The sequence below is a fragment of the Euprymna scolopes genome, chromosome 43, assembly GCF_053919585.1.
Source record: "Euprymna scolopes isolate OS-2025 chromosome 43, ASM5391958v1, whole genome shotgun sequence".
Taxonomy (NCBI): Eukaryota; Metazoa; Mollusca; class Cephalopoda; order Sepiida; family Sepiolidae; genus Euprymna; species Euprymna scolopes.
The window spans coordinates 22712885-22739354 of record NC_136524.1 but is presented as its reverse complement, the minus strand read 5'-3'; the positions used below and the strand labels follow the sequence as shown (position 1 = coordinate 22739354).

General features: G+C 31.2%; 1 protein-coding gene and 1 pseudogene across 2 annotated transcripts in view; both read left to right on the top strand.

The window, feature by feature from the left end:
• LOC145268233 (leucine--tRNA ligase, cytoplasmic-like) overlaps nucleotides 1-26470 on the top strand; it is a 310979-nt gene that overhangs the window by 157229 nt on the left and 127280 nt on the right. For both annotated transcript variants that reach the window (XM_080123554.1, XM_080123555.1), the window contains exons 18-23: nucleotides 1441-1579; nucleotides 8405-8617; nucleotides 12681-12738; nucleotides 17253-17316; nucleotides 19661-19841; nucleotides 25871-25961. In XM_080123554.1, coding sequence (XP_079979680.1) covers nucleotides 1441-1579; nucleotides 8405-8617; nucleotides 12681-12738; nucleotides 17253-17316; nucleotides 19661-19841; nucleotides 25871-25961 — 746 coding nt within the window. The remainder of the gene's footprint in view (nucleotides 1-1440; nucleotides 1580-8404; nucleotides 8618-12680; nucleotides 12739-17252; nucleotides 17317-19660; nucleotides 19842-25870; nucleotides 25962-26470) is intronic.
• On the top strand, nucleotides 1879-1997 carry LOC145268452 (5S ribosomal RNA; annotated as a pseudogene).

Here is a 26470-nt window from a genome sequence, read left to right as displayed (position 1 = left end):
TTTTTCAGATTGAAAAAGAAATTATATTTACATTTAAAAGTCGCCCCTCATTGAAATTCTACTTTTGGACAATATTTGTAAACCCACTAAAAACCAAATTATTTTTAGATCTAGGATGAAGCTCTAAACTGTCTTCACGCATTAAAAAAGGGTGCTTGTACAGTTTACACTATGTTAAAAAACGAAAAATAAAAATATATATATATTCTACGTACTCGTTATGGAATGAAGTTCTCATAAAAAAATCACATAATTTCATCAAATAGTTTTTATTTTATGCCGTAAAAACGATTTGGGAAATTCGGAATCTTCCTAAAAAAACTGCGATAATTAGTCAAGGGAGCGTAAAACAAAAACTATTTAATGAAATTACGTGATTTTGTTATGAGAACTTCATTCTATAACGAGTACGTAGATCTATAGAGTTTAGTTTTACTAATAGTTTAAAAGAAATAAATATTTATAATCGGTACAAGCAATTGAAAATTAACTTTTGAAAAATATTCAAAGAATCGATTTTGGAATCGGAAATTATACACAAATTTTTCCGATTCCGATGCCGATTCCGATTCACCGAAAATTACCGATTTAACCGATTCCCGATTCCGATTCATCGGCACAACACTACTTCCAAGGTTTACCAGATTCTGATTTTTTTTATTATTTCAAAAAGGACAAGAAATTTACTCACTTGCTCTTAATAAACATTGAGATTTTTTTACCAAGAGATGGTATTTAATCACTGGAACAAGTTGCCAGCACATGTCATGAATGGAATTAGTGTAGTAAATCACACTGACCAATTTTATGAATATGGTACCATACATTGCGTAAACATTAAAAAAAAAAGAACAAGTTGCCAGCACATGCCATTAGTGTAGTAGTAATATTGTATTGTAAATAGTTTTGGAATGATTAATCAGAATCAGAAAATTCAAAAAATATTGGGGTGTCGGAATCGGTATCGGAATCTAAAAAATTGGTGCCTATTTTCCAATGCCAAAACAATTCTTTTGTCTTCTTTTGTTTGATTTTGTTTAAAGCAAAATCTTCCATTGCTGGTAATAATGATAAAATGATAAATATTTATTGATTTTAACATACCAATAAAGCTAAAATCGATAGCTTATCCTCCAAGTATAATTTTACGTTTAGGAAAATATCTGCACATTTAATATGTGTTTTTTTTTTTTACAGAAATCGGGGCAAATGATAACTCTATAGTCAAATATTTAGAGATTTATGAAGAATCGGAATCAGTAATTGTATCGGAATTGGGAAAAATATTGGAATTGGCCCATCACTAGAAAATAGGTTTTGAAAATCATACTGACCAATTTTATGAATATAGTATTATACATTGCGTAAACATTTAAAAAAAAAAAAAAAAAAAATTTTTTTTTCAATTCAATAAAAGTAAATTTGTTTTTATTTTGTCAGGAACAAAATTGCCATGGGATCAACAATACTTGATTGAATCTTTGTCGGATTCAACAATTTACATGGCGTTCTACACCGTTGTTCATCTTCTCCAAGGAGGAGTTGTTGATGGAAGCAAGATGGGACCAGCAAATATAAAGTATAATAAAATTTATATATTTTTTAACTTTTTATCTGATTTTATTTGATATGTTTTTTAATGTTCTTATGTTGAATTTTAATTTTTATTTAATTTGTAATGCATGCTACGTAGATGTAATTTGAAACAGGTTTAAGATTCTTTTCATGTAATCATCACAAATATCTGTCAAGAAAGTTATTTCGAAATCTATAAGAAAGGCACACAATCAACAAAATTTAATTGAAAAGAAATCTGTTAATTGACTTTTTCATTTACTGTGGCATCAGCAATAAATCATCAGCTCGTAAACAAAGACATAATATGGCATAATCACGTTGACACACCGGTTCCCATCAGATCACCGAAGTTAAGCAACGTTGAGCCTGGTCATTACTAAAATGGGTGACCAATTTGGGAAGTCCAGGTGCTGTATGTAGGAGGACGTCGACACCTCCATGCTAAAAGTTACAAAAACCTAATGTCGTCATCTCCCCTAACAGAGATATACATGCGACTGGGGACCGTTTGTGAATTTCATACTCCCACTTTGGAGGAAGCCGGTTAAACCCTGAATAGGGTTGGTGCTGACTGCATATACACACACAAACAAAGACAGCAGTTTTGTTCTTTAAAGTCATTAAAGAATTTGAAAAGTTAAAAAATATGAATATCTAAAATGTTCTTTAATGTTCTGTTTGAGCTATTCTATTAGCAGAATATATACTTAATGATATATATCTATATATCTATAAAAGTGAAAATGTCTGTGTGTGTCTGTGTACATTCCCTACCAAATTACTCTGTTAATTTTCAGTCTACAGACTCAAGATTTGACATAAGGAGTATTGAGATTTGGGAAAATCCCTTTAATCTGTTTTGGCCAGAAATGTGTCTGTCAAAATTCAATGAGTTGACCTTTGAAAACTATACCAAACTCCTTCACCAATTTTGAGTCTAAACACTTGAAATTTTAGATGTAGGTTACTTGGACATGGATCAAACTTTATAGTTTGATTTGAGCCCAAAAAAATAAATGCTAAACGGTCAAAATTGGAGTCAAAGTTAGAAAAAATTTGACCTCTGCGGTCTCTACCAAATTACTCAGCCAATTTCTGGTGTAAACATTTAAAATTTTACATAAAGTGTATTCAGACATAGGGCAAGCTTATTAATTGGTTTGGGTCAAATATTTGGGCTGACAAGGGTTCAAAGTTCAAAATATTTTACCTTTGCGGTATTTAGCAAACTACTCAGCCAATTTTGGGTCTAAACATTTGAAATTTATACATAATGTGTATTCAGACATGCGGCAAGCATTTTAATCAGTTTTGGGGGGAAGATTTGGCTGCCAAAAGGTCAAAGTTGAAAGAGTTGACCTTTGCAGATTCTGCCAATTTGGGGTCTAAAGACTTGAAATTTTAGATGTAGGTAACTTGGACATGGATAAAACTTTGTATTTTGATTTGAGACTAAAATGATAAATGTTAAGGGGTCAAAATTGGGGTCAAGGTTTTAAAAATTGACCTCTGCAGTCTCTACAAAATTACTCAGACAAATTTTGGTCTAAACATTTGAAATCTTACATAAAGTGTAGGACAAGTTATGAACAGTACATAAGGCCAGAGCAAAGCCGGGCTGAACTGCTAGTATATACATATATATATAAATAAATAAATAAAGTGAAATTGTCTGTCTGTGTGTACATTTCCCTACCAAATTACTCTGTCAATTTTCAGTTTACAGACTTGAGATTTGACATCAGGGGTATTAAGATTTGGGAAAATCTTTTTAATTGATTTTCGGACAGAAATTTGGCTGTCAAGGGATCAAAGTTCAACGATTTGACTTTTGAAAACTCTACCAAACTTCTCTGCCAATTTGGGGGTCTAAACACTTGAAATTTTAGATGTAGGTTACTTGGACATGAATCAAACTTTTTAATATGTGCATAAAGTTATGAACAGTACACAGAGCCTGAGCAAAGCGGGCTGAACTGCTAGTATATAATTAAATGCTAAAAAATCTGTTTATATGTTATTTTATTTTGAAAAAAAAAAAAAATCTCTCCAATCAAGTAGCCTTCTTCAAATTAAAGATAATTGAGCATCCAAAATTTTTGTTGTCCTTTTATAAACTAGTGACTCCTGCAAGAGATACTATTTTTTCTTAGGAACATTGTGACAGTGATACATGTTCATTCACACAATTCTGAGGCAGCACGTTCAGGACTGTAGAGCTCAATGCAAAAGGAGATTGCCGGTACATCTTTGAGCAAACACCGATGTGATTATGCAGAGGGTCTAATGTGAATGTATATCCTCACAGGCTGGTCTGTTCAGTCACAACAAAGGGCAGTATTGCGGTGGAGCAAGGACCATAAAATAATCTGTAGGCAACAGAAGCAACTGTTACATTCTGGTGAGTAGACAGCAGATCTAATCCAAGCAGATCATATACTTAAGAGGGAACAGGGTTGCGGTAGAGAATATTTAATATATATCTGATGGTATGATGCTGTAGATGCTCAAGAAAATCAGAACACTTTGCCAACTCTTGCAAGCAAGTATAAGTATGGGACCTGTATTCTGAATGGGGACAAATCATTTCCTTGTAGTAAGCAAATGGAATTTGGTAGCTCAGGAAGCACAACACATAAAGTTTCTTATTAACTTCGTTGGATATATAACAAAAGTTAAAAAAATGACTTCTAACAACCAGTTAAAAAAAAAAAAGGTTTTACTTTTTAGGTGATTATTTGTGAACACCTTACAAAATCTTGCAAAACAAAAAAAAAAATAGATAAATAAAAAATAGAGGGATCAATTCTACGTATAAATTTAACATAAAATGACTCCTCATTTCTGCATATTCTGACCTTTAGACCATCCCTAGTCCCAAAATTATTTTGATACTTTTTCATACTGAAAAGTTATTTAAATCTTAAAAATTTATAATTACTTACTCTACCACTAACCTTAGGTCTGAGTGGCAAGCCACCAATTCACAAATTCCATCTAATCTGTTGTGTTCATTTGTTTAGCATGTTAGGGGAACTGATACTTTACCTCTTTGTCCACGAGTAAGGTAGCTGTTTCTATTTAACTGTATTGTTTGTAATAGATCTTAAAATATGGGAGAGGGAAAAGTTGAGGTCTCTGAGATTGAATCATATAAGGAATGGTAGTGGGGTTAAACTTGAAATGTCATATTCACTTTATTTTTTTACTAATAAGTTATTGTTTTCCAATGCCAAAAGTTGCTTCAAGATAAGGGTAAAGTTGAATAATGATGAATATTATGAAATGATTGAAAATGATGAATGGAATGATTACTTATGGAAGCAGTTTATGGCAAGTATTTGTTGACATTGCATTTGAAGATGACTACAGAGAGACAGTCCAGAAATTATGGACATTTTTTTTTTTTTAAATTAAAAAATTTTTTTTTTATTACATTTTCACCCCAAACAAGGCACATTGCCACTTTGGTGTAGGGGGCTACTATCAGGGGAAACATCTACTGGGGTACTATGTAGGGATTTGGGCAGCAAGATGTTGGTTCACGTTGCACTTGAACTTCTGCACATCAGTACAGTTGGGGAAGCAGTGACCTGGAATGCAATTCCAAAGTCTAGCGGTTCTGGGGAAGAAACTACTGGAGTAGAAAGGTCTTTTACATCTAGGGATCTCTACAGTGTGGGGGTGGGATTTTGCAGCCTGTCAGGTCTCTCGAGGGTGTCTACGTCGTGGGGGCACAAGTGCTTGCAGTTCATCAGAGCATTCACCATTAAAATACTTGTAGAACAGGCAGAGGGATGCAACGTTTCGTCGATGGGACAGAGGCTGAAGCTTAGATGCCAGTTTAAAGCCTATCAGATTGGCGACTCTCTTGAACCTTGTCAAGGAACGAGAGACTAGTAGCCGATGCACCGGCCCAAATATGACAGCAATACTCCATACATAGGCGAATGGTTGTCTTATAGAGGTACAGGATACTTTAGGGTGTTAGTAGTTTTCTAGCATGGTAGAGAGAGCCCACCTTCCTTGCAGCGGCCCTGGCAATGCCCTCGATGTAATTGTTCCAACTCATGTTTCCTGTGAACGTTAGGCCAAGGAGCTTGAAAGACGTACTCTCAGATAAAGAGTCGTTGGCCATTGCTATAGGTGGTAGAGAAGGTTTCTTGTAATTATTGAATGAAACCAGTTTAGTCTTGGCGGCATTGAACGTGACCATCCATTTTTGTCCCCATTCCACTACTGATTGGAGGTCATCCTCTAGTGTTTCTGCCATTTCCTTAGATATATGTTCATTTGTTTTCCTGTTGTGCCTATTATAGATATATATACCCATCTTAGAGGCAATTTTGTCGGGGAGGTGATTTATGAATATCAGGAACAGTAGAGGTCCAAGGATAGACCCCTGGGGCACTCCCGCATTTATATCATATTGTTTAGATGTACGACCGTCGAGGACAACCTGGATTTTTCTCTTATCTAAGAAGGATTTAATTATGTTAAGTATTCTACCAGTGATACCGTATGATCTAATCTTCCTGAGGAGACCCTCATGCCATACCCTGTCAAAAGCCTTAGATATATCTAGAGCTACCGCTCTACCCTCCCCCGCTTTGTCCAGTGAATGGTATATACGTTCAGAGATTACAGTTAGGATGTCTACTGTGTAACGGGCTTGTCTAAATCCATGTTGTTGGTCAGTCAGAAGTTTAGCATCTGTAAGGTGATGGACTAGAGCATGGTTAATTAAGGTCTCAAATATTTTGGCAAAAAGTGGGAGGAGGCTAATGGGGCGATAATTTATTGGGTCAGTTCTTTTGCCAGAATTCTTGAATACTGGTACTACAGAAGCAGTTTTCCAACAGCCCGAAAAGCAAGATTCATTAAGGCATTTGTTGTAAAGTTTGGAGAGAACTGGAGCTACTTCGGCTGAGCACTTTTTTAATAGCACAGCTGACATGCTTTTGAAGTGTCAAGGTTTTTTATGATAGCATGCACCTGAGCAGGGGGTGATTTTCAGATCCTCTAGCGTGGCGTCTGTCCGCATAGGAAATTCAGGTAGGGGTGGTTGGAAGGGTCCAGTGTGGAGTTTGAGGCAAACCTACTGGCAAGTATGTTAGCCTTTTCGGTTGCTGAGCAAACAACCTCATGATTGTTGGTTAGTGGGGGAATTGTTGATTGCCCATTATTTACTACGCTGTTGTAGATTTTCCAGAAGTCACAAGTTCCTAGTTTTTGTGCTTTGATGCGTTTTTTAGTGGTTTCCGTAAATTCTCTTTTAGCTGTCGCTATTTCTTTCTTAACATTACTTCTAGCTTCTAGGTACTTCTGTCTGTTTGAACTGGACTTATGTCGGTTAAAACACCTGCCTTTCTCTAGTTCCTGAACGAAACCATTTTAAGAGGTGAGGGGAAGCGAGAAAGCAAATGACAAGTTAGTAAACTACTTTGGGTTTGATGTTTGTATATTTTTGACATGAGAGGATCGATAATTACTTTTTTGTATTATTTGGATTGTTCAGACTATTGTTCTCATCTTGGTCATTTTTCTCATAATGTTTCGACCAATGTAACTGACAGTCTTCAGGTGCGTACACACTGGACGTTATTGGTGAATGGTGGAAAATGTTTTTTTGTTTTTTGTTTCTCCAATAAACATAGCCGTTAGAAATTTGAAATATAAATCGCGCCAAGTCTGTTTCCTTTTTTAATAAATCTGGGTCTATTCTGGAGGTTACATCGGCCGAAAAATTGTGGGGAAAACAACCAAGATGAAAACAATAGTCTGAAGAAATCTAAATAATACAATAAGTTTGTTGGGTTTATCCTGCTACCTGAATGAATTATAAAAGAAATCCTCTACTCTGTAATAAAGTCAACAGTGGATGTTTTTTTTTTCTTTTATTCGTCAAAAATGATAGTTTTTGCATGAAACATTAAATTACTGATTTAATTCTATGATATTATATGAAAATCTATGCAGTCCTCTACCTATATAAGAGCCAATTATGTCCTAATATAGAGTATTGTTGTCATATCTGTTGAGGAAGTGCTAAGAGAATCCTTTCCAGCCTCGGCAGGGTACAAAATTGTCTTTGAAATCTTGTGGATGAGGACGTTTTCGCCTCCCTACTTCCTTTTCTTTACAGAATAGACGTTGCAAGTCTATCATTATTTTCATGGTAGATGATTGACGGATCTTCAATCTTTGCCTCCTCCCCCTTAAAACATTTGCTACAAACACTCATCTAGCTACAACCACTGCCAACATTTTCTCTGTACTCTCTATCTGTGCCTAAAACTAAATGAAAATTCCACTAACAAAGCTTCTTTTCTAGAGCTGTCCATTTAGGAACACAATTCCATGAGACTGCTTCCAAGCTGATTATAACATGATAGTTTTCAAGTCTAATGTAAATAAGATCTTGTTGAACCGTCTTCTTAAATGATCCAAACACAACCCAAGTTCTACCATTACTGATCATCACAGTGTTGTTTCACCATCTGCCTTTTTCTAGAGTGGCCTCTGGGCCTTGATAAGCAGTGACCCCCCCCCCTCCCCCAGTAAAAAAATATATATTTTATTAATATATCTAGATAACATTGGCTTTGCAGTATTTTTTTTCGCCATTTTAGTCAGAGGGTATGTTTAATGCATTCATTTTTTAAATTCCAAATTATATAAATTTGAATAATTTAGCCAAAAGGGGAAAGAGAAAGAAAAAAATTTTTTTTTTTTTTTTTTTTTTTTTTGCAATATAGACAATTTCAAAAACATTTCTATAAAAATAAAATTATAAAATGGCTTTCTAATTTTTTTCCAATTTTAGGCCAGAGCAAATGACACCAGAAGTGTGGGACTACATTTTCTATAAGAACAGTGCTTTCCCAAAAACAGACATTCCAAAAAGCACACTTGACAAACTAAAAAGGGAATTTCAATATTGGTATCCAGTGGATCTCCGTGTTTCTGGAAAAGATTTGGTTCCAAACCATTTGACATATTTCCTGTACAATCATTGTGCAATATGGAAAGATGAAAGGTAAGATAGAAAACATTGTTTTTGTTTTAAAAAATAGTTTGCTTGAAGCATTATGTCTTTATATATATATATATATATACACACACACACAATAAAGATGTTTTTTTTTAAATTGCCAGATCTATTTAAGCTCAATGAAAATGGATTGCAGTTTCAGAGCATATATATTCTTTTGTAAACATTTTAAATGCCACAAGTATATTTAAAACACATTCGTATCATCTTATTTATTTATTTATTTAAAAACATTCTTTTATGGATTTATGTGGGTCTCTGATGAATTGCTTGGTATTCCATTCAACAAAATACCATATATCAAATAAAATGATATGAGTGTGTTATACGTATACTTATAATATCTTAATTGTTTACAAATGGTATATAGTCCAGGTTAAGAATGTATTCATAGAATAAAATCTGGAGAATATCCACTGGGTTTTTATATAATAGTACTCAATAAACAAATAGAGCTAGTTATATTTATTTATATAGACAACTTAACTACACTGGCATGACAATGTTTCAATCTATAGTTATTAATAGCTAAGATCTCATCAGGCAAAAAAAATCTGTTTTTTCCTATAAGTGTTCATTTTGGGATTGAGATGAAAAGCAATATTTTATTTTGATAGTAAAGTCATGTGATTCTATTTTAAAAAATAATATTAAGTTTGCACAGACTATTTCTTACATATTGAGCACTGTTGAAGTAAATACTGAAAATACATCAATTTATGTAGATACATAAAATAATATATATATATACTTGATTATGCAGTAGAGCTGACATCTATTCAATGTAGCCGACTTTAGCCTCAATCACCACCTCCAAAACTGTGAGCATGCCTTTTTCTCAAGTGCCAGCAGGAGCTCGGCAAATGGTGGCGATCAGGCTGGCTTTGGTGTTGTGGGAGGTCATGTTGGTGATGTTCTTGATGTATGACCAAACTAAGTAGTCCAGTGGGTTCAGGTCGGGGGAGGTGGAAGGCAGTTTGAGAAGTGTACAAAGTCATACCACTCCTTCTGAAGGCAAGCCTTGGTCTCTTTGGACTTGTGGGCCAGCGCCGAGTCCTGCTGCCACATCCAGGGTCTGCTAGCGGCCACCTAATTGCTCCAGGGGGTCACCACATTCTTCAGCACATCCAGGTAAACTTTAGTGTTGACTTTTAAGCCAACTTGGAAAATGTGAGGTAGCAGGATGTGGTCCTCACTTGAAACCACATCGAAGACTATAACTGTGGCCGGAAACTTCATTAAGATGTACCCTTAAGTGTTGAACCATTCAGATTTGCTTTTTGAAGGTGCTCGAAATCGTCCTGTTGTCATAATTTGGATCGGTAGAGAGCATGAGTTGTACAGTGGTGCATCTCCAATCTAGCTCAATGAACACTGTCACTTTCAGATGTGATAGAAGGCTCCTATTGCTTTTGAAATTGGCATACAACTGCCCAACTAATAGATGGTTTGCAACAAAAAAGAAAATTGGTTTTCATCAATCATCAAAATTGAACATATCAGCATTTTTAACGACTTCTAATGAAATGAGTTGCACTTGAAATTGTTTAAAAAAAAAAGGGGGCAAAATAATCGTTATGTATAGAATGATATTGCATGTCCATATTTACTGTCATTTAATTCTGTTTTATTTGATGATACTTTAAAAATTGTCCATCAGTGCAATTTTACTAATATGAATATAATGCAATGTTCATTTTTCACACCTAAAAAATGAAAGATGAAATTGAATTAGATATAATGGTACTTCTACTTTCTATTGGCTTCTTATATTAGGAATGATGAAAGCATCTTTTTTGACATTTTTACTAGTTACTTTTTTGTCAGTTGGTTTCAAGTTTGCCATATTGGAATTTAAATATGTTTGTACCAAGTTTGCGAATATTAAAATGGTCATAACTTGCAAACCAAACAAGATATCTTCATGATTTTTTTGTTGCTTTTTTTTTTGTATTGTTGTGTAATTTTATATAAGAGAATTGAATTTAGTCATAATTTTTTGTAAAATTTTGGCTGTCGGTATCTAATAGGAACCACCCAGAGTTTCATCATTTAATGCAGCTCTGGAGACCATTTTTGTAGAACATCTCAGGTTGGACATCCAACAATGACATGACTTGGGAGATCAATGCTGCATCATTTGGGAACCGCTTTCCTTTCAAAAATAACTTCATGGCTGAAAAGAAATGAGTCATAGGATGCAAGGTCAGGAGAGTAGGGAGATCGATGGGGATTTTATAGCTACATGACTGTGCTTTTGATCTGGCGACATTTACAGGAGGAGGATATTTTTGCTGATTTTGCTCTCATTTTGATAGTTCTTAATTTCCTTAAAAGTCAAGCATTACAATCAGAATATCTGTGATCACTACTCTATCTTTGTCCCAGAAGACTGAGCATGACCTTGCAAGGAGAGAACTGCACCTTTGCCTCTTTGTAGGTGGTGAGTTCAAGTGCTTCCATTGCATCAACTCTGCTTTGGTTTCTCGATCATAGTGATAGACCCAGGTTACATCCTGTATAATCATCTTTTGAAAAACTTTGCACTCATCTTCTTGGCACAACTCCAAATTCGAGTATTCGACTTGTTCTTGTTTCTGGAAAGGTGTCAGCAACCTGGGAATCCATCTTGCAGACACCTTGTACATATGCAAATGGTCATGAATAATTGTTTCCAGAGACCTTCTTGGGTTATTTGGTTAATAGTCATGTGTCCATCACCCAAAATGGCAGCATCAACTTGATTGACAGTTCTCATCGACAGCCGAAAGATGCAACTAGGTGTGGGAGCTGTTTCTACTGATATCCGGCCATGGTTGTATTCATGATCCTAACATTTTACAAGTTTTAGTGTTAAAATAAAAATAAAGAATGGTTCGAATTCAGTAGAAGTACCCAGTATTGTTTTTTGGTTTTTTTCTTTTAATATGTCTTGTGGAAAATATTATATACAAATTATTATATTTAACCCATTTTTTTTCTTTGTTCAACATCACGTGTTAATCGAAAAAAAAACAAAACAATTTATTAATAAGAAAAGTATTTTCACTTGGAAAAAAATTGTTTCATATTTGAATTCTATTATAGAAATTAAAAAGTCAAATAACAATTTTTTTGTGTTTTTTTTTTCTCTAAAATAAATTATCTTAAAGAGCTCCAATGGAAAAGGTGATTTACATAAAAAAAAAAAGAAATAAAAATGCCAAATCCAAACCCAAGGAAGACTTTTTTATAAGTCGAAAATTTGTTTATTCTTTAACATAAATAATTTATTTTGGAGAAAAACACAAACACACATCATTATTTGGCTTTTTAATTTCTATATTATAATTCAAATATGGAACAATGTTTTCCAAGTGCAAATAATTTTCTTATTAACCCATAATGCGCAACCAGAAGATATTATTTAAACCAATCGTGATTAACAACTACGCCGACTACTATCTGGGAGGGATTTTATATCTCCAATGGAAAAGAAAAAAAAAATGTCAAACCTAAGGAAGACTTTTTTATAAGCCGAAAGCTTGTTTATCTTTTAAGAAAAATAAATAATTTGCTTTGGAGAAAAACACAAACACGTTATTTGGTTTTCTAATTCCTATAATATAATTCACAAACTGATTACATTTTTATAAAATTAAACATCAAATTTCTTCTATAATCTTTGTGACTACATGTTTACTAAAGCTCATTGGCTGAAGCTTGCTGACGTGTCGTAAAAAGAAAGACTGAAGATTGGCAGAACACATCTTTGCACTCGTAACTAATACCTTTCAAGGAGGTGATCGGGCACGTTAGAAGTCAAGTTGGAGCTGGTGTCTGAACCAACATGTTGCAAAACCCAAGATTGACAATGAGGGCAATGAAGCACTGAATATCTCCCTTGAGGTGTTCATAAGATGGTATTTCATGATTAACAACCAAGATAAGAATCATAGTCTGAATAATCCAAATTATAAATTCTCATCTCAAAAATCCCGACATTTGAAACTATTTATTTAGATTTGTCTTTGTGTTTTACTGAAAAAAAATATTTTCCTTTTTATAGTTCAAAATGGCCAAGAAGTATACGAGCAAATGGCCATTTGCTGTTAAATTCTGAGAAGGTAAAATCCTTTTTAATTATTTTATCATTTTCTTTCATCCTTATTTTTTTTTTTAATTTCTTTTACAAAATTTTAGATATTAATATTATTTTCAATGCATTTATTTTTTTTTTTGATATTGATGTAATATATATTTATTATTGATTTTTAAATTTATTTGATATCTTGTATTCTCTATACTTTTAAAAGTGTAGAGAAATAAAAAAAAAAAATGAATCCATAATAAAATAAAACCTGTTTTATACATTATATAATAAAAATCTTATAAATTTTTGAGATGCTTGTGCAAAATTCAACCTGTATTAACAAAAACAAAACTAAAGAAAAATCGGTGTAATATGTGCACTCATGACAGAAAGAAAATATTGTATTCTAAAAATCACATAAATTGATCAAGTAGTTTTATACGAGGCGCGTGCAATAAGTAATGCCCCTGACTCACTTCCAGTTGTCTGATCTAGCTGAAATTTTGCATGTGCAATGATTTATATCTCTACGGGTTATGTGGCAAATTACAGCTCTGAACTAATTGTGGTTTCTGTTTTACAGGTGTTTGAACGGAGTCAGGTGTGAAATGGAGCCTGTTGAGTGTTAAGCAGTGATCCGGTTTTTGTATTTGAAAGGACGCACACCACTGGAGACTTTTGATGAAATGAAAGAAACTTATGGTGATAATGCCCCATCATATGACCTCATAAAACGCTGGCATCGTAAATTCAAACATGGCCGGAAGTCTGTGGAAACAGCTCCCAGACCTGGTCGCTCCCCATCCTTCTGCCATTGATCATCAAGTTGAGGCTACCATTTTGGAAGATAGGCACATTACTATTCGCCAAATAGCCCAAGATGTCAAGAGTAGTACAGGGTCTGTGGAAACTATCATTCATGACCATTTGCATATGCATAAAGTGTCTACCAGATGGATTCCCAGGTTGCTCACACCATTCCAGAAGCGAGAACACGTCGAGTGCTCGAAGATGAATTTGGAGATGTGCCAAGAAGATGAGTCAAAGTTTTTCAAAAGACTGATTACACAGGATGAAACCTGGGTCCATCACTATGATTCAGAGACCAAAGCCTAATCAATGCAGTAGAAGCGCTTGGACTCACCACCTCCAAAGAAGGCAAGGGTGCAGCCCTCCGCTGACAAGGTCATGCTCACAGTCTTCTGGGACCAGGACAGAGTAGTGATGACCAATTTCCTGGCAAAGGGTACCCCACAATTACAGGAGCCTATTATGCTTCACTTTTGAGGAAATTAAGGGAAGCTATCAAAATCAAGAGGCGGGGCAAGATCAGCAAAGGTACCCTCCTCCTGCAGGACAACGCGCTGGTCCACAATTCGCATGCCACCAGATCAGAAGCACGGGCGTGTGGTTATGAAATGCTTCCCCATCCTCCCTACTCTCCTGACCTTGCACCCTCTGACTTTCACCTCTTCCCAGCCATGAAGTTGTTTTTGAAAGGAAAGTGTTTATCAGATGATGCAGCCTTGATTTCTGAAGTCACGTCGTGGTTGGAGGACCAACCTGGGGTGTTCTACAAAAACGGTCTCCATTTTCAAAATGGTGTCAGGAGACAGTCACTCCTCGATAACCATAAAATTTGATTTTCTTTATAAAAATAAAACTACTTGATAAATTTACATGATCTTTGGAATACAATATTTATTTTCCGTCATGAATATGTGCATTATACAGATTTTTCTTTATTGTTTTTAATATATTAGAAAAAATGTAACGAGTTGGATAACTCATTGAGTTTGTGTTAAATTCTTTTAAATAGGAAAAATGTGAATTTGCAAAGCCCATTAAATATTAAAAAAACTAGCAGGACCTGTTAACTGGCGTTGCCTGGTGGAAGCATGATAGTATAAAATAAGGAGGGTTTGGATCAAATATTTATCCAGGAAACAAAACAATAGATAGATACAGTATGAAATTTTAAAATGAGAGAGGAGGAGAGTGATAAACATTTGAAGAGAAAAATGTGTATTATGCCTGATTAAAGCAATTAAAATAATTTTTTTTTTTTTACCTTAGATTAATCCCAAAACTGAGGACTATTTTAGCCATCTACCTTGTGTGATTAAAATATATATTAAAAAAAAAAAGTCTTTGGGGAAAAATTTTGATTAACTCGGCTTTAGTATAATAACAATCTAGCTTTTGCTACTTGAAGTATTTGAAACATTTAAAAAATAAATATTTCAATCATAACTTTGTTGTAAACACGACACAAATTTTTTCTCATTTATTCATATAGATTGATTAGCATTAACATTTTGGTGATTTTGATACAAATTTACTTATCTTTTAAATGTGTAAAGAAAGAAAGAAAGAAAGAAATCAATTTGCCTTTTCACTTGCAATTTAGGAATAGATCACAATTTGTAAATCAAGTCAGACCTCTAAAGAAAGAATTATTTGAACAAAAATGTTAAATATTTATCCAAGAAATAAAACTATTGTGAAATGGAACTATTTGTTTTGTTGTTCCTATTTACAATGTCTCCCCACGGGACAGAGTTAGACACCAGGGTCGGTTTTTTAATGTGGAGAAAAGGAACAAAAATAAAAATTGTCTTAGTCGTGAAGGATTTCTCCTCCACTAACAGAACAAGAAATTGAAGTGTAGCATCTGAAGAACAGATACTACACTTTGATCTTGTTTTGTTATTATTTTTGTAGGACTACTTATTCCTGCTGATTCACTATATAAGCAACTTTGGCATGTCATTTGAACAAACTGGTTTCAGCAGATCTCGGTCCATCAACATAAAATATATTAATATTTCTTATGGTATTAATGAAATAAGCAATAAACAGATTTAGTTACAATTTTCAGCTGAAAATTCATTTTTGGCAAATATCTTTTCCGGCTGACTACAATATGGTTTTGTTCAAGTCTAAAGTAAATAAGTTCTTGATGAGCCGTTCCATATAAGTTATTAAATTTACCAAATTTTCATTACTAATGATTACTATATTGACCAACTTCTACTGTACACTCTTTAACCCTTATCCTTGAGTGGCCTCTGGGCCTTGATAATGTGGTGATGCCTTTGTAAAAAAAAAAAAAAAAAAATATCTTTTTTGGTTAATACTAAAAGTAAACTCACAAATTTTTTTTCTTTTTTTCATGTTTCCTGGAAAAAAAAATGTACTCTTTTTATTTTTCAAACTTAGGGGAAGTACTAAAAAAATATAAGTCAAAAGTAATAATAAAAAAAACAAGATCCATGTACTAGGTGGAATGCACCACAAAAATGCCTGAGCAGTCCTGGCGGCATACTTCAGAAATGGCAGTAAACTAATCCCTAATAGTTTTTTTGTTTTTATTAAAACCAAAACTCTCATTAAACGAAAACAAAACAATAACAAATGAAATGACATTTTAAAAACCAATATGCAAATTAGTAACCTTACATAATCAATAATCAATATATAAAGATTGTGTTTTTGTTTGCATTTAATCATTTAGATATATGCTTGAGGATATGTTAATTACTGCTGTATAAGATAATAGACTTCCTTGGTCAGACTATATGGCAATAGATTCCTCTCTTCTCCATAAAGGAGTGAGTCATGCTGGATATTCTCTTTTATTTGCTCGACTACATGAGGGCAATGGCCATTTTTTTTCATAAAGAAAAAATATTCTCTGTCTTCGAAAAGGAGCATTCTGCACAGGAACACAAACACCTTTATACTCTGATTAATGCACCCTCTCGAATAAGGGAACTTCAAGCAGCAGATAATAAACCAGCCCTCTTCCCTCGTTGAAAGGAGGAGATAATTTTCAGGAGAATGACGACTTCAGACCAAACACTTTTTAATCCAGACCGGGGAAAGTGTAATGTGTCTCTTTTTATTTGTCCTGCCTCATAAGGACAAATTTAAACACAAGGTTGGTTTTAATGGGCACCAGCTGTGATAATTATATTTTAGTAGAGTGTATTGCAACCCTGTAGCTGGTTATTTGAACCTGAAATCATAAAAATTGGCTAGTCATTTCATGAGATGTATTGCAATAACATACTGAATTTTCAAGAGTCTACAACAATTTTAAATGTCTGTACAAAAGAAGTCTGGAAACTTATTGAAAACACTTTGTATGTTCAACCTGGACTTAACCTGTGGTAGTGATTTCCGTATCAAGTCAAGGATATGTTTTTGACAATCAGTCTGATAGAATCTGAGTCATTTGAGTGACTTATTTTTCTATCTATCTGGCTGAAATATGGAACTGTAGTTCTAAGAGGTTCACTCCTCCAAACTTTACCTTCTTGCAATGAAGAGGGCTGAATTTATTGGTAATTTCCTGAGGCACTCCTACTGGGGAATGCTAACACATCGCTACTCAGGAAGTTTTTTGTAGGTCTGAGTACTCTCTCTTGGATCTCTTTCACTCCCCACCTTTCGAACTTGTATTACATTTTCCCATGAAGTAATTTTGAAATTTGTACTAATTTGGGAGATACAAATTTATTCCTTATACTTTTTTTTTTCTAGATGTCCAAATCAACTGGAAATTTCTTAACACTTGAGGAAGCCCTTAATAAATATTCTGCTGATGGTAAGTTTAACTTTTTTTTTTATTTCAGTTATTTACATATTTATTAATTTACAAGAACAACACCTAGATGATAATTACATGGAGATAAGTGATCACAGGCCACTTCGGGTGCAGATGTGATTCATGATTGGAGGCCTATTGACAAATGTTTGATTTCAAAGATTTAAAAAAAAAAAAAAATTAAGTCGATAATATTTGAAAATACATAGAATAATGTTTTGATCAAATGTTTGATTTTCAGGAAAATTTTGACTGCTGATATGTTGAAAGCTGAATAAATTGTGTTGTGAGAACTAATAAGTATTAAACGAAATAGTCATCTATAAAGCAGTAGATGTATGTGTGTGCATGTATCCGTGTGAAAATATTGAACTTTTTATTTTTTTTTAAATATTTTCACTTTGATGTATGGGGAACTACTATCAGGGACATAAATTGCAGGAATACTATGTAGGGAGTTGAGCAGAAAGATGTCTGTTCACATTACTCTTGAACTTCTGCATGTCAGTACAGTTGGGGAAGCAGGAGCCTGGAAGGGAATTCCAAAGTCTAATAAATTCTACAACTACTGATCACATAACACTGAAATTTACCCCAATACAATCTTTTTTTTAAATGAAATCTTATTTTTAGGGTTTTTTTTTTTTTTTTTTTTTTTAAATCTTTGAAGAAAGTAATGATTCAGTTATTTCCCTTTTAATTAAATTCAAGTTTTCAACACTTCCCAATTTACAATTAGATGCTGTAGACATAGATGGTTAGTTAATACGCACGCACGCACGCGCGCACACACACACACACACTAACCAAATAGATAACTTTTGACTCTTTGGGTTGTCTATGGTCTCTGCTTTAGGGGATAGAATCATCAAATGATTTTCCTGATATCTTCAACTGCTATCTGTAAATGTAGGACATCATCCTTTTGAGATGTCATAAAGTGTGCACAGAGACAAACAAGATTCACAGAGTATATATACATAGGATGATGTCCTCCATTAAAAATATGAGGGATGACCGTGCACAGTGAATAACATCACAAAATTAAAACAGAAGTAATTATTTAAAAGTAACAAAAATATATAACGGCGATTTATAGAAGTACAATACAGAAGTGTAACAAATTCACACAAACTGAAGTAGATTAAAACTTATAATAGTGGAATAAACTATAAAGATTTATCTTTTATTAATAAATATATATATATATATATAATGTATGTATATGTATTTTTTTCTAATATTTTATACTTGCATTGTATTCTTATTTGTATCAACATAGTAATATAAAATTCTGTATTGTATGATATTTCAGGAAAATATCCCTTCCTCAGATATGTGTTCGACTTTAATTCAAATGTGCATATAAGGAGCTATTGTAAAAACGTTTAAGTCATGTGAAGATATTTTTTATGTGTATTAAAATGGTTGACTTGTTTAAGAATAAATCAAAATGTATATTGATGGTTTTTCATGATGAAATAATTGTTTTAGACAGTAGTGTAAAATTCATTTTATTCTACAGTAGTGCATCTATGATTGTAAAAATTAATTTATTTTATACTTTTTTTTTTATTTCAATAAATATTGGATTAATAGTAATCTACAAAAAAAAAAAAATCTAGATCCCAAAATCTGGGATTGAATCGGGGATTTTTAGTTCTTCAGCCTAATATTATCCAACTGAGCTATTCAGGCTGGTGACAGGAAAAGTATCCAATCAATATTTATGTGAAAGGAGTTGTTGGTATTTATCTCCCTCCTACGATGGGGAGATGTGACACAAGGATCAGAAAGGGTTGAAGAGACAGCGTGCCAGAGATGGAGCACTATTCCTTGCAAAAAATGCCTGGACAGCCCTGTCGACATTCTCTGGCAGATACACCTCAGGCAATTAGTAATAAACTAACCCATTCTCAAAGAGAAAAGGCAAAGCCTGGGAGGGTAGAGCTCTTAGAATTGCACAGCAAGGAAAGACCATTTCAAAAATAATATAGGCTATTTTAAATTTTTTTTTCGACATCTGGGATCTATATAGAATTTCAAACTGAACGCTTTATTTCAAAAAGATAAATTATTCTCATTCTGTTGGCCATGACATGAAGTAGAAGTGGTTGATGGAACAAGAATTATCTACCATTGTGGATTAAGTAAAGGGTCCAATTACAAATTCTATATAGGTCCAGAGTTCAAAAAGATGCACCTGAAGCGGATCAAAAGTTACATTGATTAAAATATGAAAATAATAACCAAGATGAGAATAGTGGGTCGAATAATTCAAATAATGTTTTCTTGTTTATAATGTAATTTTTATTCAGAATTCTTTACTTTTATTTTCTTAAAGGAATGCGAATGGCACTAGCTGATTCAGGTGATTCTATTGAAGATGCTAATTTTGTGGAGAAAATGGCTGACAGTGGACTTTTAAGGATACATGCCTACCTTGAATGGATCAAAGAGACCTTGCCACAAATAGGAACTTTAAGAACTGGTCAATTTAATTTTAACGATACAGTTTTTAACAAGTTAGTAGAAAAATCTTTACATCCTTGTCCCCTCCATTCTCCTATTACAACACTTCTTTCTTCCCATTTTCTCACTTTGCTTTTTTTTTATCATATGATGTAATGAATATGAATACATCCGAGTTCCTCTTCACAAGAATATGATTGGCTGGTTAAGTCATAAATACAAACTGGTATACAGAGCCACTCAAGAGAGGCATCGAAAGGTATGCCAAAGCCTCATGTTAGTGTTATACCAGCTCTGATCATGAACAGAGTTCAGTAAGATGACTAATTGGATTATTACTTGGATGCGATCGTCAAGATCACTCAGCTATTTCAAACAAATATATCCTTTTCGCAGAAGATATCATCTGAATTGTAATAGCAGTTGAATATAAGATTTAACAAAATGCTATATAGTTGATGTTACTCCGAGGTCATTAATAAAATTAATACAAACATTTTTTTCATATTTACTTGGCTTCTAAAAAACATTTTATTTTATATTAAAAAAAAATATTTATTCTTATGGCTTATATATAACTAGTAGTTTTCATTGAGTGTTGTGTGTGTATTTGGTTGGAAATAATTTCAACTAATGTTATTTGCATAAAAAGAAAGTTAAAAATGTTATCAATATGAGATCAATTAATACAAAAAAGCTGTTAGCATTGTGGTGTTTTCTTGGTTCTTTTTCGTTTTTATAATAAAATTTGAAAAATGAAATATTGAATTTCAAGTGAAACCAATGGAATCTACTGAATTGTCATGTTACAGTAATGAACATATCCAAAAATTACGAAAAGCGATAGGGTAGAAAATTAATTATGAATGAAAAGTTTTCAGAAACCATAAGTAAAAATTAAGTTTTACTAAATTGGCCAAAGATTTTCAGTTTTCAGAAAATATTTACCTCCCTTTTGTTACAATTCTAACTCTCTGGTTTCTTTTTTTTGTGCAAAATTCAATTTTTACTAATTGTCTACGTAAACTATTTTCATTAATAATTAATTTTCTACTTTATTGTTTTTTAATAATTTTTGGATATGTTCATTACTGTGACATGACAATTAAGTATCATTGGTTTCAGTTTTCAAATTTCACTACAATAACGAAGAACAGTTTTCTTTAAAAATAATTCTTACTGCTGTAAAATGACAAATAATCAAAACAAATTTATTGTAAATCTTAAAAATAATCATTTAAATCTTCAAAGCTTTTGTTAAATGAATTCTTTACTGAGATATTCTTTGTTTAATTGTACTTCTGTATTATGAAATGAAAAATAAGCCAGATAAAATGTAATTTGTCTCTTTATTTGCCCTGCTCCACAATGCCAAAGTTAGACACAAGATTGTTTTTAATGAACATTCAACCCATAATAAAATAATTAACTACAAAAAACTAAAAGTATATCTATGGAATTTCCATGAATCTTTTTAGTAAAATTACATAAAATTTTGAGTTTTTATTTATAAAATAATAAGAGAAATATTAATTTAAACTATTTCCCAAATAACTCTACACAGGATTGAACCTGAAGTTACCCACGGTGGTGATTTCCATATCAAGTTGAGGATATGTCCTTAACAATCAGTCCAACAGAATCTGAGCCATTTGACTAAGGTTGTTTTTTTGTCTGGCTGAGTTATGAAGTTACCTCTAATAGGTTCACTCTCCCAGACTTTACCTTCTTGCACTGAAAAGGGATTAATAAATTGCTAATTACCTACCGAATGCCAATATTGTCACTGAAATTTTTTGTAGGCCAGAGTTTGATTTCTTTTGGGTGTTAACTTTTCAATCCTCATTTTTGTTTTTAATATATTTCTGTTATTTATGAACCCAACCTATATTTCCTCCTAGTTACCCCCAGATGGATTCAAACTAACATTTCAATCATGTTTTCAGATTCTGTGAAAAATTTAATCCTGCTTGAAACCTATTTCTACAACCTTGATTATATATATATATATATATATATATCCACTTCTACTTTAATGAAGCAGAGAATCTCTAACTGCATATCATCTTTTAGCAATAAAAACACAATAGCAACCAGGGAACTTCTTTGGCTACTCTAATAAAAAAAAAACTTAAATCTAAGAACATTCGCTTCTCAATTAATTGGAATATTATATGTAAATCACAATCTTACACCCCTGGATCTAAATATCTGAGGCAGTTAGGATAACAACATCTCCTCAATTCAAGAATGTAATCAATACAAAGAGTGAGCTGATTTTCCAATGCAACTATAAGGTAAAATACAAGTATTGCAATTTTGAAATTACAAAGTCCTCCTGTTGAAATAAAAATACGTTAGAATTTTTTTTTATCATCATTATTATTACTACACATTCGTATTATGATTTTTTTTTTTATCATCATTATTATTACTACACATTCGTATTATGATTTTTTTTATCATCATTATTATTACTACACATTCGTATTATGATTTTTTTTTTATCATCATTATTATTACTACACATTCGTATTATGATTTTTTTTTTTATCATCATTATTATTACTACACATTCGTATTATGATTTTTTTTATCATCATTATTATTACTACACATTCGTATTATGATTTTTTTTTTATCATCATTATTATTACTACACATTCGTATTATGATTTTTTTTTATCATCATTATTATTACTACACATTCGTATGATGATTTTTTTTTTTATCATCATTATTATTACTACACATTCGTATTATGAATTTTTTTTATCATCATTATTATTACTACACATTCGTATTATGATTTTTTTTTTTATCATCATTATTATTACTACACATTCGTATTATGATTTTTTTTATCATCATTATTATTACTACACATTCGTATTATGATTTTTTTTATCATCATTATTATTACTACACATTCGTATTATGATTTTTTTTATCATCATTATTATTACTACACATTCGTATTATGATTTTTTTTATCATCATTATTATTACTACACATTCGTATTATGATTTTTTTTTATCATCATTATTATTACTACACATTCGTATTATGATTTTTTTTATCATCATCATTATTACTACACATTCGTATTATGATTTTTTTTATCATCATTATTATTACTACACATTCGTATTATGATTTTTTTTATCATCATTATTATTACTACACATTCGTATTATGATTTTTTTTATCATCATTATTATTACTACACATTCGTATTATGAATTTTTTTTATCATCATTATTATTACTACACATTCGTATTATGATTTTTTTTTATCATCATTATTATTACTACACATTCGTATTATGATTTTTTTTATCATCATCATTATTACTACACATTCGTATTATGATTTTTTTTATCATCATTATTATTACTACACATTCGTATTATGATTTTTTTTATCATCATTATTATTACTACACATTCGTATTATGATTTTTTTTATCATCATTATTATTACTACACATTCGTATTATGAATTTTTTTTATCATCATTATTATTACTACACATTCGTATTATGATTTTTTTTTATCATCATTATTATTACTACACATTCGTATTATGATTTTTTTTATCATCATCATTATTACTACACATTCGTATTATGATTTTTTTTATCATCATTATTATTACTACACATTCGTATTATGATTTTTTTTATCATCATTATTATTACTACACATTCGTATTATGATTTTTTTTATCATCATTATTATTACTACACATTCGTATTATGATTTTTTTTTTATCATCATTATTATTACTACACATTCGTATTATGATTTTTTTTATCATCATTATTATTACTACACATTCGTATTATGATTTTTTTTATCATCATTATTATTACTACACATTCGTATTATGATTTTTTTTATCATCATTATTATTACTACACATTCGTATTATGATTTTTTTTTTATCATCATTATTATTACTACCCATTCGTATTATGATTTTTTTTATCATCATTATTATTACTACACATTCGTATTATGATTTTTTTTATCATCATTATTATTACTACACATTCGTATTATGATTTTTTTTATCATCATTATTATTACTACACATTCGTATTATGATTTTTTTTTTATCATCATTATTATTACTACACATTCGTATTATGATTTTTTTTATCATCATTATTATTACTACACATTCGTATTATGATTTTTTTTATCATCATTATTATTACTACACATTCGTATTATGATTTTTTTTATCATCATTATTATTACTACACATTCGTATTATGATTTTTTTTTTATCATCATTATTATTACTACACATTCGTATTATGATTTTTCAACCTGCTTTACCAGACTTTATCATCTTGTCTAGTTTATTTATCCTGAGATTATAGAAATAATTAATACTACTATCGGCTGTTATAATTTTTTACTTAAGATAAATAGTACTTCAATATTATATATATATATATATATTTATATTTATTTATTCATTTACTTCTGTATATGTGTCTATATATATAATTTTTTTTAATAATTTATTTTTTAATTTTCTTTAAGCGCTTTACTAAAAGGTTTCCTAATTCTTTCACTTGGTATTCTTTATTATTATTATTAGTATTAGCAGTAGTAGTAGTATCATCTATTATATATATATGTATATATTTGTCCTTATGTGTACCTATATATATATATATATATATATATATATATATATATATATCTTTTTATATATGTCTATGTATGCATGTATGTGTTTATGTATAGAGAAAATAAAAAGGAACAAACCGTATTATTTTTATTTTCTCTATTTTGTCGGAATACTATTTCCATTACTTTCATCATATATATATATATGTCTATGCATGTATGTGTTTATGTGTATATATATATATATATATGTTTTATATATGTCTATGTATGCATGTATGTGTTTATGTGTGTGTATATATATATATATATATATATATATATATATATATATGTTTTATATATGTCTATGTATGCATGTATGTGTTTATGTGTATGTATATATATATATATATGTTTTATATATGTCTATGTATGCATGTATGTGTTTATGCATTATATATATACATATATATATGTATATATAATGTATATTTATTTGTTTATTTATTTATTTACTTATGTATATGTGTATGTATATATATAATTTTTTTAATAATTTATTTACCAATATTTTTTCAATATTTAATTTTCTTTAAGCGCTTTACTAAAAGGTTTCCTAAATCTTTCACTTGGTATTCATTATTATTATTATTATTATTATTATTATTATTATTATTATTATCATCTATTATATACACATTTCTTTATTTCTTAAGAACATCAATACAATGTTTTTATTTGACATCATTTTTATATAAAAACTTTTATCATTGTATGGTTCTTGAACAAAGATGGTATAATAATATTGTGGTATCTGAATGTATATAGAATGGAAATATTTTTAAGCATATGCAACAGATGAATAATACAACCATGAAATGTCTGCGGGTTCTGATAATTTTTATTATTACTTGAGCTTCTCTGATGAATAAATTTTTGAATATTTTTATTTACTGTTAGTGTTTTCATAATTAACATTCTTTATTGTAAAAAATTTAGTTTTAACTAGGGTTACAACTCAGAAGGTTTTGGGTTCAATTCTGACTTCTAGAATTCCAAAATATCCAATTCTTGATTTAAAATTTTTCCAATATTCAGTTTATTGTTAATTATTTGGAAATGAAAAATCTGACTTGAACTCCTAGCTTTCTTACAAGTCCAACTTCTAAAACCTCTGACTAATGCCACAAGCTTGGTTTTAACTATTCAGTTAAGTTATTCAATTTTCATAACATTTCATATTACACACTTTAGGCTTGAATTATTCAATTTTGTTTATAACTATTTTCAACATTTTGCATTTGATGTTTTTAAAAAAAATCTGAACATAAAACATACTACCAAAGTTCAACTGCAAGTTCAACTACTAAAACTTATTCTTTGTTTTTAGAAAGAAATCAGAATTTTAGAGCAATTATTCACAAATGTTAATCAAAATTTTTTTACTTTTAGCGAAATGAATAAAAAATTACAAGAAACTGAAGAAAACTATGAGAAAATGTTGTTTAAAGAAGCCTTGAAAACTGGATTCTATGAATATCAGGTTTGTATTACGTATGTACCCTACTTATATGATGGACTCTCCTATTGATTTTGACGTATAAGCTTCCGTCACAACAACTAAGTTGCTTGGAAATTTGCACATAATTTTTTTTTATAGTGGTGAAGGCTTTGTGTAGAACCATGCACATTTTTGGTATTACTGCTAACCTTTGTTGGTGTAGACAACTGCCACAGGACAGAGTATACAGTAAACCACAGGTTTTTATATCAGAGTTTCCTCCTCCTAGATACACGTCTTAACAGTGAATTAATGTACCCTCATATACCAACCTGGAAATTTCTATGACTCGGTGTAATACATACAGGGTTTAGTCTTTCCAAATAGTCACCCATCTGGTACTGCCCAGGCTCAACTTGCTTAACTTTGGTGATCTGGCGAGAACTGGTGTGTCAACGTGATTGTGCCGTATAGTTTATATATAGCTCTCTATGCCTAGTGCAGCCCAGAAGTTAACTTAATGATTTAATTTGAGAGTTATTCCAAAAGTA